The sequence below is a fragment of the Manis pentadactyla genome, chromosome 9 (assembly GCF_030020395.1).
Source record: "Manis pentadactyla isolate mManPen7 chromosome 9, mManPen7.hap1, whole genome shotgun sequence".
NCBI classification, from domain to species: domain Eukaryota; kingdom Metazoa; phylum Chordata; class Mammalia; order Pholidota; family Manidae; genus Manis; species Manis pentadactyla.
The window spans coordinates 90,326,900-90,344,076 of NC_080027.1; the positions used below are offsets into that span (position 1 = coordinate 90,326,900).

At 43.0% G+C, this 17,177-nt stretch overlaps 1 protein-coding gene and 1 pseudogene across 1 annotated transcript; both read left to right on the top strand.

Annotated features, from left to right (window-relative positions):
* Positions 1-1,138: 1,138 nt before the first annotated feature.
* LOC118928762 (U6 snRNA-associated Sm-like protein LSm5) lies at positions 1,139-1,415 on the top strand. Its single transcript, XM_036918296.2, is given in 2 exon segments — positions 1,139-1,201; positions 1,203-1,415. Coding segments are annotated over 2 exon segments (276 nt in total).
* A 10,416-nt stretch (positions 1,416-11,831) lies between these two features.
* LOC118928764 (olfactory receptor 9-like) lies at positions 11,832-12,725 on the top strand (annotated as a pseudogene).
* Positions 12,726-17,177: the final 4,452 nt, after the last annotated feature.

Here is a 17,177-nt window from a genome sequence, read left to right on the forward strand (position 1 = left end):
TGGCCCTGCCTGTCCCACGCAGCTTACAACAATTGTAGAGAGTTACTCATGGTTCTGTACGCTCTGAAATACATGAAAATTGAATTTCCCCCTTTCAAGATAGGTACTAAAAACAAAGGAAAGCCATGTATGCCAGGTTTATGGAGCAACTAACTGATCTCACAGAAACTTGTGAGTGCCCCCAGTCCAGCCCAGCATGGGAGGCACTCCTGTTGGAGCTGGCCCTGGCCACCCAATGTGACTGTTGCACCTCCAAACCATTGAAGCTGGTCCTGGGACACAGAGGGCTCATCCTGAGGTTTCCCAACTCTGAATCTGGATGAAAAGGTAGAGTTTCATTATAAAATGCTCTTTATCTCCAGTAATAACTTTTGTCTTAAATTCTATTTTTGTCTGATATTAGTACAGCCAACTAACAACAGAGCCTCAAAATGTGGGAAGCAAACAGTGACAGAATGAAAGGGAGAAATAGACAATTCAACAGTAATACTGGGAGACTTCTACATTCCACTTTCATGAGTGGATAGAACAATTAGGAAGAAGATCAACTAGGAGACTGAAGATTTAAAACACATGCTAAACCAACCAGATGTAACAGCAGAATATACACTCTTCTCGAGGGCACATGAAACATAAGATAGGGCCCCATCCATTTAAAATGATTAGATTCATCTGAAGTATCTTCTCTGACCACATGGAATTAAATTAAAGATTAATAACAGGAGGAAATTTGGTAAATTCACAAATTGTGAAAATTAAACAACACATTCCTAAATAACCAATGGGTCAAAGAAGGAAATTTATAGCTATAAACAGCTGTATTGAACTTCATTGGAATTAGAAACTTTTGTGCTTCTAAGGATGGCACCATCAATAAAGTGAAAAGATGACCTATAGATGGAAGAATATGGTAAGAGACTTGTATCGAGAATATATAAAGAAGTCTTACAAATCAACAATAAAAAGACAACTCAATTGAAAAATGGGAAAAGGATTTAAAGATGTTTTCCCAAGAAGATATATATATATATATATATATATATGAATGACTAATAAGCACATGGAAGATGCTCCACATCTTTAGTCATTAGGGAAATGCAAATCAAAACCACAATGAGAGCCTATTTCTGGTGTAGTCATGACAGCTAATGCTACCACCAACCTGTCCCAGCTACTACCTCAAGAGCTTGTGGATAAATGTATAGATAGGGTCAGGAACTCACACTTTGATGAAGAGTGATCAGGAAATTGTTGGCGTGCTTCTAGGATTGGATCACTTTGTCAGTAGGGTACTAGAGGATGTCACCGAGTTTGAAATCACCCCAGAAGGAAGGATTGCTAAATTAGATCAGATTTTGCTAAATAGAAATAATATAACAATGCTTGTTCCTGGAAGAGAAAGACCTAAAGTATGAATGATTTTCTTGTCCTGTGCTAGATTCTGTTTTGTCTTATAATGACAACAAAATAGAAATATTTTTAACCTTTTGGTATTTGGATTCTGTGAAGCTAAGTTTTCTGTTAAAGGCAAATACTTTGATGATGCATTGTAAATGCCCATTTTATAAGTTAATCACAGTTATCTTGGAAAATGAACACTTTATTCTTTGAAGACAAAAGTAAAAGTGTTTTTGGTTAAAAAAATCCCCAATGAGATACAACTTCATACTCACTAAGATGATCAAAATAAAGAATAAAGACGATAGTAAGTGTTGGGTGTGGAGAACTTAGAACTATCATTCATTATTGGTGGGAGTATAATATGGTCCTGCTCTTTTGGAAAACTGTCAATTAATCAAAATATTAAACACAGAGCTTCCACAATTCTTAGGCATATACCCAGGAAACATATACACACAAAAACTTGTACTTAAAAGTTCATAACAGAATTATTCATAGTAGCTCCAAAGTGTAAACAACCCAAATGTCCATAAACTGATGAGCTGATAAGTAAAATATGATCTAGCTATACAATGGAATATTATTTGTCAGTAAAAATGAATGAAGTACTATACACTACAACATGGAAAGACTTTGAAAAACATTACGCTGAATGAAAGAAACCAGGCATAAAAGACCACGTTTTTCATAATTCTATTTATAGGAAATGTTCAGAATGGGCAAATCCATAAGAGGGAGAGATGGTGGGTTAGTCATTACCTGTGGCTGGGGAGAGGGAAGATGGTGAGAGACTGCCTAGGGGCACAGCATTACTTTTTGAAGTGATGGAGATGTTCTAAAATTAAATGGTGGTGATGGTTGCACAACCCTGTGAGTATGCCAGAGACCACGGAGTCATATACTTTAAATGAGTGGGTTTTGCCCATTGTGATATATAAATTATATCCCAATAAAGCTGTAAAAAATAATAAAAATGAAACCAGGTCTCTGCTTTGCCTCTCCACATTAAAAAGGAAATAGGAGTCAATCATTTTTCCTTTTGGATCAGTGATTCTCAACTTTTGTGGGTAATTTTGTGCCCCAGGGGGCACTGGCTGTGTCTAGGGACATTTGTCACAACTTGAGGGAAGATTGCTACTGACTTCTAGTGGGTAGAGGCCAGGGATGCTGCAGAACCACCCTATGGTACACAGAATACGCACAACAAAGATTATTCAGCCTCAGTTGCCATAGTGCCTAGGTTGGGAAATCCCGCCCTAGATCAACCATCACTAGGACTGAGTATGATGCATCCTGTCTCTCTCACAGCCACAGAGGCCCTCTGGTGGGATGGAATCCCCTATAATGAGGGAGTTACTAGAACCCATCCTAGGTAACTCACTGTAAAGGCAGTGATAAGGACACCAACCACAGTCATCTTTTTAGGAGTGTTCTTGGAGCAACTTCTGTCTGGTCTCAGCTCCAAGAATAGATGTACTGCCCTGAGCAGTCTGTCTCTGTTTTATGTCATGGACACTGAGCTCTGGAATTGACCAGACTTTTTTTTGGATTGGCTGCTAAACAGCTTTGGGCCAAACCTGTGGCTTACCGGTAGGAAGGGCATAGGTCTGGCAATTTATACTTCTTTCTCTTTATCTCCATTGTTCCTACTTCTCATTTTTGCCATCTAGTGGTGTTTGATATGTGTGTGGTAAGTATGCTGTGCAACAAAAAACAAGACATTGAATAAACAGATAGAAACAGAGTGTCTCCTGAGCACTGGGAAGGGAGTGGGAGGGAGCAGGAGGCAGATGACCGAGCAGAATTGTAGGCAGTATTCTGGAGGTATACTGAGGACTGCGGGCAGAGACTGATGACTGCCCAGTAGGTCTTGCTCCAGAAAGCTGGTGCGGAGGGTGGGCAGTAGGAGAATTCTAGGAGGCGGCCAGCTGTTCCTGGGTTGTTGCATAGGATGATGTGGCTGCGGTCCTGGAAGAAGGAGCTGGGCTTTCAGAGGTCAAATAGCAGATGTGGGGACAGAGCAGGTGGGAGAGGTGGCCCCAGATGGGCAGGACCAGGTGCTGTGGTAGATGCCCTGAACCTGGAGCAGGGATCTGGCTGTGGCTTCAAGTTCCAGTTCCACCCTTCTTGGCCCAGTGATTGTGCAATGGCTCCATAGTTTGTCTGTCATTAAAGCAGGGTGGCTTTTAGTAGTTTTAGGTAGTTTTGAGAGGTAGTCTGTTAAGCCCACCTCTAAGGCTGGCATGGGGACTGAATGGCACAGTGAAAGGAAATTGCTCAAGGGCTCTGTTCATTGCTAGACTGTAAACTGTTTCTTTTTTTTTTAAATGTGGAGGGACCAGAATAACAGTGGTGTTCTCCTTGCGGTAATCACTGTGGTGCTGGCAGGGGTGCTCCTGTCTGGAAAGTGTGGGAGGCTGCGGAGCCCAGAAAAGACTTGGCTGACTCCGGGGAATTAATTAAACTTACACAATATCCACAGGGAGAAAGTATCTGTTAATCATTTCATCTATGCGTCGGGGTATATGCAAGTTACTCTTTAGACTTCTAGAGTTAGAAAGGATCTCAGGGGGTTGTGGAGGCCAGGCCCCCACCTCCAGCTCTCTCTCTCAGGAGCTCTTAGCGCCTATGAGATCTTTGCTCACAAAGAGAAAGCTTGGCCCAGGAGAGCCAAGAAGGTCTGGGGCTTGGGGTAAATGGATTTTCATGATCTTTGGGTGGAGGCATATTTCTCGGGTCTAAACTTGGTGTTTTCAGCTGCAACTTGAGGCCAACTTCATCCAACCTTTGTGGGGCTGGCCGACAGCCACTGGCTCCCTTTTATCTTTATATTATTCTTCAGCTCACCATCTCTCTCCTTGGTTCCCTCATGTCCCCCCATCAGCACACCCCTGATACTGCAGTCAACCCATTTCTACTTCCATGGGAATATATATGCTCTGAAGAAGGTCCTGGAAAGTGGCCAAGAAGCCCTCTCCCCGCTGTGAACCTGGGAGAGGAGGGCTTCCTGTGTCTTCTCTCCACTTAAACTAATAACTTCCAAGGTACTTTTCCTTCAATCCCATCTTTTCTTCCATATTGGTACCCTTTGGGTAACTTTTTTGGTTTTGAAATTATATTGTCTTCCTCTTAGATCAGGGTGGAAATGGATATAGTGAACTCACTTTCTCTATAGAATACACATTCTTCTCAAGTGCACATGGAACATTTTAAAGAATAGATCATATACGAGGCCACAAAAGAGCCTCAGTAAATTCAAAAAGATTGAAATTGTACCAACCAATTTCTCAGACCACAAATGTATGAAACTAGAAATAAATTATGCAAAGAAAATGAAAAATCTCACAAACACATGGAGGCTTCACAACATGCTCCTAAATAACCAATGGATCAATGACCAAATAAAAACAGAGATCAAGCAATATATGGAGACAAATCACAACAATAATTCAACACTGCAAAATCTGTGGGATGCAGCCAAGGCCGTGCTAAGAGGAAATTATATTGCAATACAAGCCTACCTCAGGAAAGAAGAACAATCCCATATAAGCAGTCTAAACTCACAATTAATGAAGCTAGAAAAAGAACAACAAATGAGGCCCAAAGTCAGTAGAAGGAGGGTTATAATAAAGATAAGAGCAAAAATAAATAAAATTGAGAAGAATAAAACAATAGAAAGAATCAATGAAAGCAAGAGATGGTTCTTTGAGAAAATAAACAAAATAGATAAACCCCTGGCAAGACTTATCAAGAAAAAAAGAGAGTCTACACACATAAACAGAATCAGAAATGAGAAAGGAAAAATCACTATGGACACCACAGAAATACAAAGAATTATTAGAGAATACTATGAGACTCTATATGTTAACAAACTGGGTAACCTAGAAAAAATGGACAACTTTCTAGAAAAATACAAACTTCCAAGGCTGACCAAGAAAGAAACAGAAAATCTGAACACACCAATTATCAGCAACGAAATTGAACTGGTAATCAAAAACCTACCTAAGAACAAAACTCCTGTACCAGATGGTTTCACAGCTGAATTTTATCCAACATTTAGTGAAGACCTAATACCCATTCTTCTTAAGATTTTCCAAAAAATAGAAGAGGGGGGAATACTTCCAGACTCATTCTATGAGGCCAGCCATCACTCTAACACCAAAACCAGGCAAAGACACCACAAAAAAAGAAAATTACAGACCAATATCCCTGATGAACATTGATGCAAAAATACTCAACAAAATATTAGCAAACCAAATTCATAAATACATCAAAAAGATCATCCATTATGATGAAGTAGGATTTATGCCAGGGATGCAAGGATGGTACAACATTTGAAAATTCATCAACATCACCTACCACATCAACAAAAAGAAGGACAAAAACCACATAAGCATCTCCATAGATGCTGAAAAAGCATTTGACAAAATTCAACATCCATTCATGATAAAAACTCTCAACAAAATGGGTATAGAGGGCAAGTACCTCAACATAATAAAGACCATATATGACAAACCCACAGCCAACATTATACTTAACAGTGAGAAGCTGAAAGCTTTTCCTTTAAGATCAGGAACAAGACAAGGATGCCCACTCTTGCCCGTTCTATTTAACATAGGACTGGAGGTCCTAGCCACAGTAATCAGGCAACACAAAGAAATAAAAGGCATCCAGATTGGCAAGGAAGAAGTTAAACTGTTCCTGTTTGCAGATGACATGATATTGTATATAAAAAAGCCTAAGGAATCCACTCCAAAACTACTAGATCTACTATCTGAATTCAGCAAAGTTGTGGGATACAAAATTAATACACAGAAATCTGTGGCACTCCTATACACTAACAATGAACTAGCAGAGAGAGAAATCAGGAAAACAACTCCATTCACAATTTCATCAAAAAGAATACCTAGAAATAAACCTAACCAAGAAAGTGAAAGACCTATACTCTGAAAACTACAAGATGCTCATGGGAGAAATTAAAGAAGATATCAATAAATGGAAACACATCCCGTGCTCATGGATAGGAAGAATTAATATTGTCAAAATGACCATCCTGCCTAAAGCAATCTATAGATCCAATGCAATTCCTATCAAAATAACAATAGCATTCTTCAACAAACTAGAGAAAATCGTCCTAAAATTCATATGGAACCACCAAAGACCCCAAATAGCCAAAGCAATCCTGAGAAGGAAGAATAAAGCAGGGGGAATTACGCTCCCCAACTTCAAGCTCTAATACAAAGCCATAGTAAACAAGACAATTTGGTACTGGCACGAGAAAAGACCCATAGACCAATGGAACAGACTAGAAAGCCCTGATATAAACCCAACCATATATGGTCAATTAATACATGATAAAGGAGCCATGGATATACAATGGGGAAATGACAGTCTCTTCAACAGCTGGTGTTGGCAAAACTGGACAGCTACATGCAAGATAATGAAACTGGATTGTTGTCTAACCCCATACACAAAAGTAAACTCGAAATGGATTAAAGACTTGAATGTAAGTCATGAAACTATAAAACTCTTAGAAGACAACATAGGCAAACATCTCCTGAATATAAGCATGAGCAACTTCTTCCTGAACACATCTCCTCGAGCAAGGGAAACAAAAGCAAAAATGAACTCATGGGACTATATCAAACTAAAAAGTTTTTGAATGGCAAAGGACATCATCAACAAAACAAAAAGTCATCCTACAGTATGGGAGAATATATTTGTAAATGACATATCCGACAAGGGGTTAACACCCAAAATATATCAAGAACTTACACACCTCAACACTGAAAAAGCAAATAACCTAATTAACAAATGGGCAGAGGACATGAAGAGACAGTTCTCCAAAGAAGAAATTCAGATGGCCAACAGACACATGAAAAGATACTTCACATCACTAATCATCAGGGAAATGAAAATTAAAACCACAATGAGATATCACCTCACACCAGTTAAGGATGGCCAGCATCGAAAAGACTAAGAACAACAAATGCTGGTGAAGATGCGGAGAAATCGGAACCCTCCTACACTGCTGGTGGGAATGTAAGCTAGTTCAACTATTGCAGAAAGCAATATGGAGGTTCCTCAAAAAACTAAAACTAGAAACACCATTTGACCCTGGAATCCCGCTCTTTGGAATATATCCAAAGAATACAACTTGTCAGATTCAGAAAGACATATGCACCCCTATGTTTATTGCAGCACTTTTTACAATAGCCAAGATATGGAAGCAACCTAAGTGTCCATCAGTAGATGAATGGATAAAGAAGAGGTGGTACATATATACAATGAAATACTATTTAGCCATAAGAAAGAAACATATCCTACCATTTGCAACAACATGAATGGAGCTGGAGGACATTATGTTCAGTGAAATAAGCCAGGCGGAGAAAGACAAATGCCAAATGATTTCCCTCATTTGTGGAGTATAACAATGAAGCAAAACTGAAGGAACAAAATAGCAGCAGACTCAGAGACTCCAAGAATGAACTGGTGGTTACCAAAGGGGAGGGGTGTGGGAGGGCGGGAGAAGGGGATGAGGGATAATATGTTTACTACACATGGTATGGGGAATCACGGGGAGAACATCTCTGTGTATCACAGAGAAGTTACATAGGTGAAGTCACAGTCTATTGTAACCTGGACCTTTAGGGCCAGAACTGGTGGCTTACTCCTAACTAAGTGCACAGCAAAAGCGATAGGATGTCACTCTTGAGGTTAGGTTGCAAAAAGCCTTGCCTCTATCGTGTTCTTCCTCTCCCATCTCCTTTGCTCACTCACTTGGAGGGAAGGCAGCCGCCCCATGGTGTGAGTTGCCCTCTGAAGATGCCCCTGCGGCAAGGAAAGGATGTCCCAGCCAGTGAGTGCCGGGTGCCTGCTGGCCGCCCTGTGAGTGAGCTTGGAGGCAGACCCCCCTCAGTGGAGCCTTGCACTAAGGGCAGCTCCGAAAATCTTCACAGAGCCCCAGGATGAAGCCACGCCTTGATCCCAACTCAGAAAACATGAGATAATCTATACTTGTTACTTTAGGTTACTACGTTTTGAGATAGTGCAACATGGAAGGCAGTGGGATAATGTGGTTTCTCTGGGAGAACCAGGGAAGACTTCTTAGAAGAGGTGTGTCTGTGCTGGACCTGGAAGAGTGGACAGGATGCCCTTGTGAGGGGAAGGTGGAAAAAGGTTCTCAGGCAGGGTAACAGCAAACAGGAGCATCCCAGGAGGTTGAAACCTGGTTTGGTGGAAATCACATTGCCTGGACGGAAACATCCTACCTGAGGCATGAGTGGCCCCTTGGTGTCAGGGGTGCGTGCCTTCCCAGGGCCTGGGGCCTCTGTCCTGTGTTGCTTCACAGTTCGCTCTTAGGCACCCTGGCATGAGCTCACTGGCACAAAGGAACGCCCACTCCACTTCAGCTCTCTCACCCATTTCTACAGCTATAGGTGTGATTAATCAAACCTCCACATGTCAGGGTTAAGTGAGATGATTTATGCAACTGTGAACGATGCATGTGGTATTACTGGTCCCAGCTCTGTGCTCAGTTCATGGAGCCATCTTGGGTTATCCCAGTGAGCTTTTCTAGGCCTAAATTTCCTGCTCTGTAGCCTGGAGTTTAGATGAGTAGATCTCCAAGGTCCCTTCCCTTTACCATTTCCTCACAGCTCAGAGAGGGGACAGGGTTGAGCTTGGCTAGTGGGAGATTCACCATCCTGGGGAAATGGGTTCCTATTTTGAACGAACTCCAGAATTACTCTGCTCTGTAAGAAAAAAGTCTGCCTTCTTGAGGCCGTTTTCCATACTTTCCACATCTTGTCCTGTTTTTATTTATAACTCTTCTAAATTGGAAATTTCAGAATTGCTCATATTATAAATCTGGAAGCAACTTAAGTGCCCATAACTGTGTTTTACTCACAGCCTTTAAATGATGCATATTTTTGAAAAATGTGTGCTGATATTTAGAAACACTCACTATTGACCAAATTGCAAATCAAACTATTGATTGAAGCATTTCTAAAGGTGTAAGTAGGCATAATTGGCCACAAATAAATTAGATATTTAAAAATATTAGTACATTAAAACAAATTCCATTTTTTTCTTTTAATGATCATTGGATCGAAAATACACTAAAAATAAACAACCCACAGAAAAAGAACATAATGAAAACTCCAAGACTTTTCCATTCAGAGACTATCATTTTTAATACTTTGGTTTATATCTATCTATCTATCTACTATCAATCATTCAGTTTTTCATCTATGTGAATATATATTTTGTATTGGGAATTTACTATTTTTTGCCTTATTTTTTATCACTTAATAATACTTTGTGCATATGTCAACAAATTAACTTTTAAAAATAAATATTTCATTTTAGAATAGTTTACATTTACGGAAAAACTGCAAAGATAGTGCATAGTTCCCACATACCTCACCTGCGGTTTCCATTATTAATACCTCTTAAATTAGTAGGATGCATTTGTCACAATTAGTGAATCAATATCGGTACATTATTATTCACTAAGATCCATTTTTAATGCAGACATTTTCCATTATCTAAGATCACTGGATTCCTTGTTGTTCACCTAGATCCACACGTTTTCAGGTTTCCTTTGCTTGTTTTCTCCCGGACACCACGTTGCCTCTGGGTGTTGTGTCTCCTTGGTTTCTCAGGTTCTCCTTGTTTTGGGTGTCCTCCCCTGACAGTTTTGAGGAGCACTGCTCAGGTGTCTGGTAGCATGTCCCTCTACTGGGCTTTGGCTGATGTGGTCCTTGTGATGGGGTTATGAGGAAGGCCACTGAGGTGAGCGCTGTTGTCATCCCATCAGGGCAAAGGTGCTCACTGTTGACATGATGTGACATGGATGGTGATCACTGGGAGAGGTGGTATTTGTCAGGCTGCTCCTCTGCAGTTACTCTTTTCCCCCTCCTTTTCAGAAAGTCTCTGTGTATTAGCCACCCTTAAAGATCAGGGAGTTATGCTTAAATTAAAAAATGTAAATTATTTAGAATTCTTCAAAAATAACTTTTTTGCAACCCCTAAAAGAAAATTGCCCAGACAAATGAGAGACTGCCTTGAATCAGAAGGATCTCCAAAGAACATCAAGCGGCAGGTAAACCTGTGGTGAACGAGGCTCCCTTGCTGGTTAAGTGATACACTTAATGCTAAGGACCTGCTTTTTCTCCCTGGTCTTTGTTCATTGAGCCACTAGTGCTTGAGGCATCCTCTTGGGTCACCTATCATCCCTGCTGTTGGGATGTCATTTGTCCTAGCTGAGATATGGGCAAGTGTCTATTTTTTCTAAAGCCTTCCTCAGGAGCCAGAGTGGTGGGGAGGGTTGAACCTCTGGCTGGGTTGAGAAGTTCTACCAGAAGTCAGAGCTGTTGCTATTTGAGCAACTGTTTTGCAAAGGAGTATTAGCACGGTTTTGCAAAGGATTTTGTAAAAGTGCTTTCCCTGCTTTCCAGCGCTGGAAACAGCCCAGTGCCCGTTTGGGAACCGTCCCCAGCGGAGGGCAGCCCTTGAGGCAGTGGGCTGAGCAGTTCAGCACATAGACACTGGCCAGGGCGCTAGCACACTTGGTTTCTGAGCCCAGCTTCATTCAAGCCTTGAGGAGGGACTCTGGGTAATCCCAGCACCTCTGCATTTGGTCTCTGCTGTCTTTGGGACAGCTGTCCTCCCTCCTGGACAGCAGGGGATTCAGAGGGGCTTAGGCTTGGTGAGGGGCAGGAGGAAACTACTACCTTCTCCCTGGTCCCTGGGCAAAACTCCCTTCCCCTTTAGTCAGCCTCCTGCCTGCTTGCCCTCCCTGTCCTCTGCTCTGGGAATCAGGGTCTCATGGGGTTGGGGGAGATTGAGCTTCCTTGAGGAGCTCTATGGGGGGGCGTTCTGAGGGCTGTGGGGACCCACCTGCAGGTAAAAGCCACCTGCCTCCTGCCTTCTCTAGAGAACTTTTGATCCTGTGTCCCCTCTTGCTTTTCCTCTCATTCCAGCTCTTCCTCCCGGTGGGTCCATTTTTCTTCCAGTCTCCTGAGAGCTTTATATATTCTGTCTGGACACCCACCTTTTTGCCCAGATTCCTCACTGCTTTCTCAAGGGAGCTGTTTGAACTGTTTCAGCTCTGTGCTCTCAGAACCTGGAGCTCAGGTGAGTGGAACAGACCACCCAGGTGTATTCCAAGCTGCCAGCACCAAGGCAGGTCTGCCATTCCCCATCAGCTCCCCAGGCTTATCTTCTTTCCCTTCTGAGGGTTTTTCTGGGAGGGAGCTCTTAGCAGCCCAGGGGCTCTGCCATCCTACTCCTGATAATTGGGATTATTTCCTGTGGATGCTTCCACACCTTCCCTGCCACAGCCAGAGCCTCTGTGTTTGCCTGTCTGCCTCCTGGTGCTACATGAGTCCTCTCCCAGCTCTTCCCTCCAGTCTGGCCTTGGGAACATGGCCGATGGCAATGGTACAGCAGTAATGGAGTTTGTTTTGCTGGGGTTCTCAGGTCTTGGTTCCCCTCAGGGCCCTCTGTTTTGGGGAGTGCTCTGCATCTACCTGGTCACCTTGCTGGGCAGCTAGCTCCTCACCCTCGCAGATGCTGCCAGGTGTTTGCTCACGTATGTCTTCCTTCACCACTTTTCCGTGGTGGAGATCCATTACACCACAACCATCCTAGGATGCTGGCTGATTTCTCCTCCCGCTCCACCATCCCACCTGCCTGCTGCTTCGTGCAGATGTACTTCTTTATCCTGTTGGCATTGCTAAATGCTGCTTGCTCACGATTGTGGCCTGTGTCTACTACACTGCTGTTGGCTGGCCACTGTATTGCACCAGCCTGAGAAGCCAGGGAGCCAGTGCCAGTGTGGCGGGGGCCTCCTGCCTCGCGGGCATCATCAGCGGCACTCCCTGCTTCACCTGTATCTTCACCTTGCCCGTCCATGGTGCCAACACAATCCATCACTTCCTGTGTGACATCCCGCCTGTGCTGAGATCTTCTGGGGTTAAGTGGGCAATCTTGCCTTCACCATAACCTTTATCCTGACCCCCTTCTCCCTGATCATAGCCTCCTATGCCTGAATCCTTGCCACCATCCTTGGGGAAGTGACATCCCAGGGACACCGTAAAGTCTTCTCGACTTGTTCCTCCCACCTGTTTGCAGTCATGCTCTTTTTTGGAACTGGGACTATTGCCTGTATAAGGCCTCGGGCAGGCTCCTCTCAGGATGTGGACCTCTTCTACACAGCTGTCACTTCCACGCTCAACCCTTTTGTCTACGCTCTGAGGGACAAGGAGGTCACAGGGGCAACACGGCAGCTTGTGGAGAGGTATATTTGGAGCCCTTGACTGCCTCGAATTCTTGGAGATGAGGGCCTGACTCTTGGGTATTTTCCAGGAGAAGTGAGAAGCTAGGAACCCCATGCCCAGGGGTCTGGCCTGCTCTGTGTGGTGTGTGGAGTGCTTTGGCCTGCCCAGCTGGAGGGCTCAACTCAGTGATGTGCTGCTCAGAGCTCTGTGTCTGGGCCTGCTCTTAGGGCCCTGACCGGACTTGTTTGTAGCTGCAGACCTGCAGAAACAGGCATTTGAGGGGAGGTTGGGGAGGCAAGGCAGCTGGGCCTGCTTTATGAAGACTGAGCAGGTACGTCTTTTCTGAGGCTCCGGTGCCTTCCAGGGGCTGTAATTCCTGGAGACACCACTCTTCCGCCTTCCTACAGACTCCCCGTGGAAGCCGTTCTCTCTCACAACAGCCGTCTCTGGTGCAACGTGGCTCCTTCACCCCAGTGTGAGGTGTGGCCCGGTGACTGGGCTGGCGGGAATGGAAGGAGCAGGGCATGGCCAGTCTGGTTCCGGCAGCTCAGGCCCCGAGTCTTGCCTGGTGCTGCTTGTGTTCTGGAAGCATCTGTCCAGTTACTTTGCACCTAACTTACAACTGCTCTCCTGGCCCCGGGAGGTTGAGATTCCCTGATTGGCTTCTTTCTCATCTGCTGGCTGGCTTGCTTTTCATTTTCTCCTCTGGTCATGAGGCAGAAATGCACGTGCATCTTTCCCTGGACTGGTCAGAAGCTCCGATCTGGCCCCTATACTCTCATTATTATGCTTTTGTTTCCTGCAATCTGTCCACTGTTTCTACGTGGAGTCCACCTTAACTTGTTGTCCAGGGGGATCAAGCACCATTTTGTTTTTCTTGGGAAGCCAGTTTGTGCTTGTTCATGAACTCTCCTTCAGCAATAAGCCATAGGAGGGAGCAGTATAAGTAGAGAAATCACTCTCAAAACACAATAAATGCAAGCCTTTAAAATAGCACTGGTTTTTCTTTTCCAGTTTTCTAAATTGATACTTAATTGCAGAGAATTTTGCATCCAGAAGAAAAGAAAATAACCATTGTTATTTTGGAGCTAACATCCTTGTGAAATTATTGAAGTCTAGTTTCCCTCTATATATGTATATATACACACTTTTAAAACCTAAAAATTGGATCATATTGCCTAGTAGAAAACTTTTGTTTTCTACTTATTAAGCTATATCATAGCATTTTACCATATAAGTAAACTTCTAAAACATGATTTTAATATCCTACTTAAATATTCTGTAGTATCCTACTATATGGATGTACTATAATTTTAATCTCCTGTTGTAATTAAGATTTTTAAATTAATATTGCTGATAGAGATATCATTGCACTTGTATCTTTGTATACCTATTGTTTTTCTGTGCACAAACTTCTAGAAATGGAATTGCAGAGTCAAAAAAATATGCACGATTTTAGAGTTTTTGGGACATATTGCCAAATTGCCCTCTGAAATAACTTTTATCGTTTTACAGTCCATTTGAGGGCAGTCCAATTTCCAGGGCAAGGACATAGACTAAGAGTCAGGAATGGACTGGACTTAGATGGCCTGGGCCAGAGAAGGACGGGGAGGCATGGGTATTTAATATTTTCAAAGTGCAAGGAAGAGCTGATGACGAAGACACAAGCCCCCTTTCCCTTAGTCTGCTGAGGACTGGGACAGATGTACCTAGATTGGTGGGCACAACATGAGGTATCAAATTTAGATTCAAGGCTGACATCCCGGTAGGGTTGATACTTGAACAAGACAAGGGGAGAGGCTTTTCCCTCCATTGTTCTCAGCTGGGAGTGTTAGTGGGAGCAGAAGGACATGATGAAATTGGACAGGCTTGGCCTTAAGTGGCTACATGCTTCTGTCACCTGAGATGGTGACCATCAGCTCTGGAGGATGAGGTCCCTCTTGTCAGGGTCCCCAGGCAGGGTTGTCAGAAAAATACAGGATGTTCAGTTAAACCTGAATTTCAGTTAAACAACAAACATTTTTTTTTTTTAGTATAAGTATGTCCCATGAAATATTTGGCCAGGGGGATTTAGCACCACATTATCCTTCTGGGGAAAGAAATATTCAAGACATAATTTACATTAAAAAAACTATCCATTATTAATTAGGACATCTAATATAACTGGATGTCTTGTATTTTTATTTTTAAGTCTGGCAGTTCTATCCAAGGTGGTGTTCAAACTGGGCTGGAACTACAGTTGGAGGTGAGGATCTAAATAGAAAGCTCTGATCACCTCCATTCAGGAAGAAGGAAGCCTCTTGGGAAAAGAGAGTAGTTTCCTCTGATGTGAGTCCTTTGTTTGACCAGAGACCCACTTTTAGTATTTGTGTGAATGTTGGCTCTCCTGTTAGTGCAAAAGAGGATATGGAAGGCTGAGGATGGAGGAGCCCATTCTCTCTTTGGGATTCTGGGGCATTAAAGAGTGGAAGAGGATTCCGTATCTTATCGGAAAGTCTAGGAGTGGAGAGTATGGAACTGGCCAAGGAAAGTTTTTCCAGAAGGCTAATTCGTAGATAGCGATATGGCGCAGTGATTTGGAACCTGGCTTTTGTGTTAGGCCAGTTCAGGATCAAATCCTGACTATCATTTACTATCTGTAAGATCTTGGGAGATTTCTTAATATTTTTATGCCTTAATTTCCTTATTTGTAAGATAATGATGACAATAGTTTCTATGCTTCACAGTATGGTTGTGAGGATTAAATGTAGTCAGTCGTTCTTTACTACATAATCAGTTAGCATGATCTGAAATCAGCTTGTGCGTTTGTTTTATAGTTTCTCTGTCTTTAAAATATACATCCCATAAAGGCAGGAATGTTCACCAGTGTTTTGTTTCACCAGTGTTTTCCTAGTGTTTGGCTGGTGGATGTTGAAGAAATATTTGTTTAATAGATAAATAAGTAAATATAAGAAAGCTGCTAGCACAGCGATGGAAATAGTAAAGGAAATAGTGAAACTATTTTGATTACTATTATGATTGCTACTACTATTATTTGCATTTCTATGAACTTCACTGATAACTTTCATCGAGGTTTTTAAATGTCTTACAAATTTTGGGAAACAAGAGACCAGAACTGCAGCCAAGGTGGGAGCTCAAGAGGTTATGGTTAGGATGCTGTTAGTATTGCTACCACTGGTTAGAGGTGACCCAGCTGGCACTGTGTCCTACTGCTGCCTCTGGGCCCTGGACACCACAGCTGCCAACACCAGAAATGAGCTGTAAACTTTCTCTACTCTCCAGTCCCTTGCACCTGATTTAAAGTCTGAGGAAGATGCAGCCACTAGGATCAGCTAAGGTCAGAGGCCTGTGTCTTGGCTGCCAGAGTTTAGGGAAAGCCAGTATTTTGGCCTTACTGGCTTCTGTAGAGAAGGATGCAGATCTGGCTCCCACAAAGCTCTTAGCCACTGACCCAAAGTAATTCTCAGCAGGTTGAGCTCTCAGCAGCGATGGTGACTGGGTTAGCCTGGTGAGTGGAAACACCTTTTGTTGAGTTCACGCAGGGCCTCCTTTTCTGCCGTTATGGCCATTACATGCACAGGCCCATTAAGAATGAATTGGGTGTGATCTGCTGGGTGAGGAGGCAAATGTAACTTTCTTGTGTCTGCAGGACATGCTTGGGCCCCGTCTACATTGAACACCTGCACTTGCTGAAGTGCTATTGGGACCTAACCTTAGGCTGGATGGATCAGGTTACATACATTCTGTGGTGGGCAGAGCAGCTCAGTAGCCGCCTGGCGTCCAGCAGTCAGGTTTTCAGTACATACCATTGCCTGGGAGAAGCCCAAGAATAGCTTCATGAAAGGATATCTGCACAGCCCACCCCCCCCCCCACCCCATATTTTTTTGCCCTCTGTAATTATATGCTGCAACAGGCAGTTTGGCTTCCAAATCTGTGATTTTTGTTTTGGGCTCACAAGAGGCCCTAGTGCCCCTGGCCTGGACCGTGTTAGCAGCAGCTGGGTAGTTCAGAAGGCAGGGCTGTAGCCTGGAACAGCTTGACAGCCTTTCTTTGCTCTGGCTTTTAAGACATTTGTTAAGTGGTTTGAAGTAGCCCAACCAAATAGGTTATATGTTGCTTCCTAAATCCAGAGAACCATCAGAGGTCTTTTCTTTTCTTTTCTTTTTTTCCTTTTCTTTCTTTCCTTTCCTTTTCTTTTCTCTTTTTATTGATATGCAATCTTAGATTAGTTTCAAGTATACAACATAGTGGTTCAACAATTACCCATATTATTAACCCCCCACTATTATAGCTACTATCTGCTAACATAGGAAGATGTTGCAGAATCACTGGCTGTATTCTCCAGGCTGTACTAGCATCATGGCCAACCTACATTATGATTGAGAATTTTTGTGTCCTTTATCCCCCTTGCCCTCCACACCCACCCTCCCTAGCTCCTCCTCCGTGGTAACCACCAGTCCCCTCTCAGTGTCTGTTAGTCTACTGCTGTT